We start from the raw sequence: 1,644 nt of genomic DNA, 5'->3' as shown, positions 1-1,644 counted from the left end.
CAAGAGAGATGAATGAAATAACAAGTGAAGTTAATGCCAATGATTTTGAAGATTAAAAATTCATAAAAGTTTTCTTTTTTTATTATTTTTTATTATTTTTTTTTAAATAACTCATTTTAATTACTTTTGTTCTTATTAAAGTCTGAATTTATTTAAAAATGTAGAAAATTAAACAACAAATTTAGTGTTGAGAGTTTAAATGCAACTTTACTCATTGTTCGTTTATTCTTTTTTATTCTAGAAAAATATTTGGCAGTTGTTGTTAATGGTGCAAACCATTTTAAAAAGAAAAAGTTCGAATTGCAAACTCGAATTGAAACGAATTAAAAAGAACTGATCGTATTTTTGATAATTAAAAATAGAATGGACATGAGAAAATAACAGGGTTTTTGATATAAGATAACTTTAATAGTTAAAATCAAAAAAAAACAGAAGTTAAAACAATTTTCTTTTTTAATAAAAAATTACAAACGATTGAAATTCGAAGTGTATAAATGGCAGTAAGAGATAAATAAAAATTAGTATTAAGAAATGTCTTAATGTTAATCATTTTTCAAATTATTTTTGTCGTTTCCAATAAGAAGATTCTACATAAATAATCAATAGTTTTTATATTAAATAAAACCAAATTTATTTCTTTAACAAACCAATGTTTTGAGAGAATATTTCTGGAAATATATAAAAGGTTTTCAAAACTAAAAATTTACAAGTGAATAAAAATGTCTTCTTGTAATGAACAGCTCTCTCTTTCTACAATTAATCCTAGGGCTAAAAGAATAGAAAGTGAGCATGCATTAAAGAATGATATTTGTTATCAACAAGCCTTTTTAATACTTTTATTAAATCAATACCTTGCAATTACTCTAAAGAAACAAAGTAAAAAATGTACAATAACTTCTCCAACGCCGTTAGTTGATTCATTAATAATTGATCATTCTGTGATCAATTTAAGAGAATTTACTAAAAAACAATGTGAGTTAATTAGTGGAAAAGAATATTTATCAAATAAAACAGTTCAAAGAAGATTTTCAAAGAATAAGCAATATTTTGTACAAAATTTCTTAATAGATTGTCTTAGAGAATTTAATTATCAGTTTGATTCAAAGTATTCTAAACCAACGTCAAAAACGCTACGACTTGAAAGAATAAGAAAAGTTTTCTTTAATTCAAAATACCTTTGCTCTCAAAATGAAATTCAAAGTATTGGGAAAGAAGTTAATTCATATTTGGCTAGTCTTTTACAAAAGGAAAAATCAGTTACGATAGAAAAAAATGATGTTATTTTGGCTCAATTCAAACAGTTTACAGAAAAAAATATTCTAAACAATTAAAAATGTAACTTTAGTAATTAAATATTTTCCAAGTCAGTTTCTTTATTTTCTAATTTTAAATAAGTTGAAATTAATGAAAAAATTTCCAATTTAAATTCATTTTTTTAGCGTTAATAGGAATTCATTATATCACATTCATAAAGTCCCTTTATTTTAAAAGCTTGTTCTTCAAATGGAATAGTGTAAACACGATATGGATCAAATGGATGAGGTCTCAAACTTAATAACCCATCACAATATTCTATTTCAGATGGATCAAAAAAACATTCTGTAGTTACTCGTCCTGTTACTGCATCACAAACAAATAAAGAAG

General features: G+C 23.7%; 2 protein-coding genes across 2 annotated transcripts in view, besides 1 other annotated feature; one reads left to right on the top strand and one right to left on the bottom strand.

Moving 5' to 3' along the window:
• The first annotated feature begins 51 nt into the window (after positions 1-51).
• Positions 52-110: a sequence feature (AT_rich).
• Positions 111-719: 609 nt separating this feature from the next.
• EDI_092590 (uncharacterized protein) lies at positions 720-1,331 on the top strand (the record flags this gene model as incomplete). The annotated part of the gene is made up of 1 exon (XM_001736170.1): positions 720-1,331. The coding sequence occupies one exon, from the start codon at positions 720-722 to the stop codon at positions 1,329-1,331; it is 612 nt and encodes a 203-aa protein (XP_001736222.1).
• A 286-nt stretch (positions 1,332-1,617) lies between these two features.
• EDI_092580 (uncharacterized protein) overlaps positions 1,618-1,644 on the bottom strand; it is a gene marked incomplete at both ends in the record, with an annotated part of 1,599 nt that continues 1,572 nt past the window's right edge. The window contains one exon of the mRNA XM_001733276.1: positions 1,618-1,644. This exon is cut by the window's right edge and continues 1,572 nt beyond it. Coding sequence (XP_001733328.1) covers positions 1,618-1,644 — 27 coding nt within the window.

Source organism: Entamoeba dispar, genomic scaffold, assembly GCF_000209125.1.
Source record: "Entamoeba dispar SAW760 scf_1105229459701 genomic scaffold, whole genome shotgun sequence".
Taxonomy (NCBI): domain Eukaryota; phylum Evosea; order Mastigamoebida; family Endamoebidae; genus Entamoeba; species Entamoeba dispar.
The sequence above is the reverse complement of the archived record's forward strand: the minus strand, read 5'-3'. Positions and strand labels throughout refer to the sequence as shown.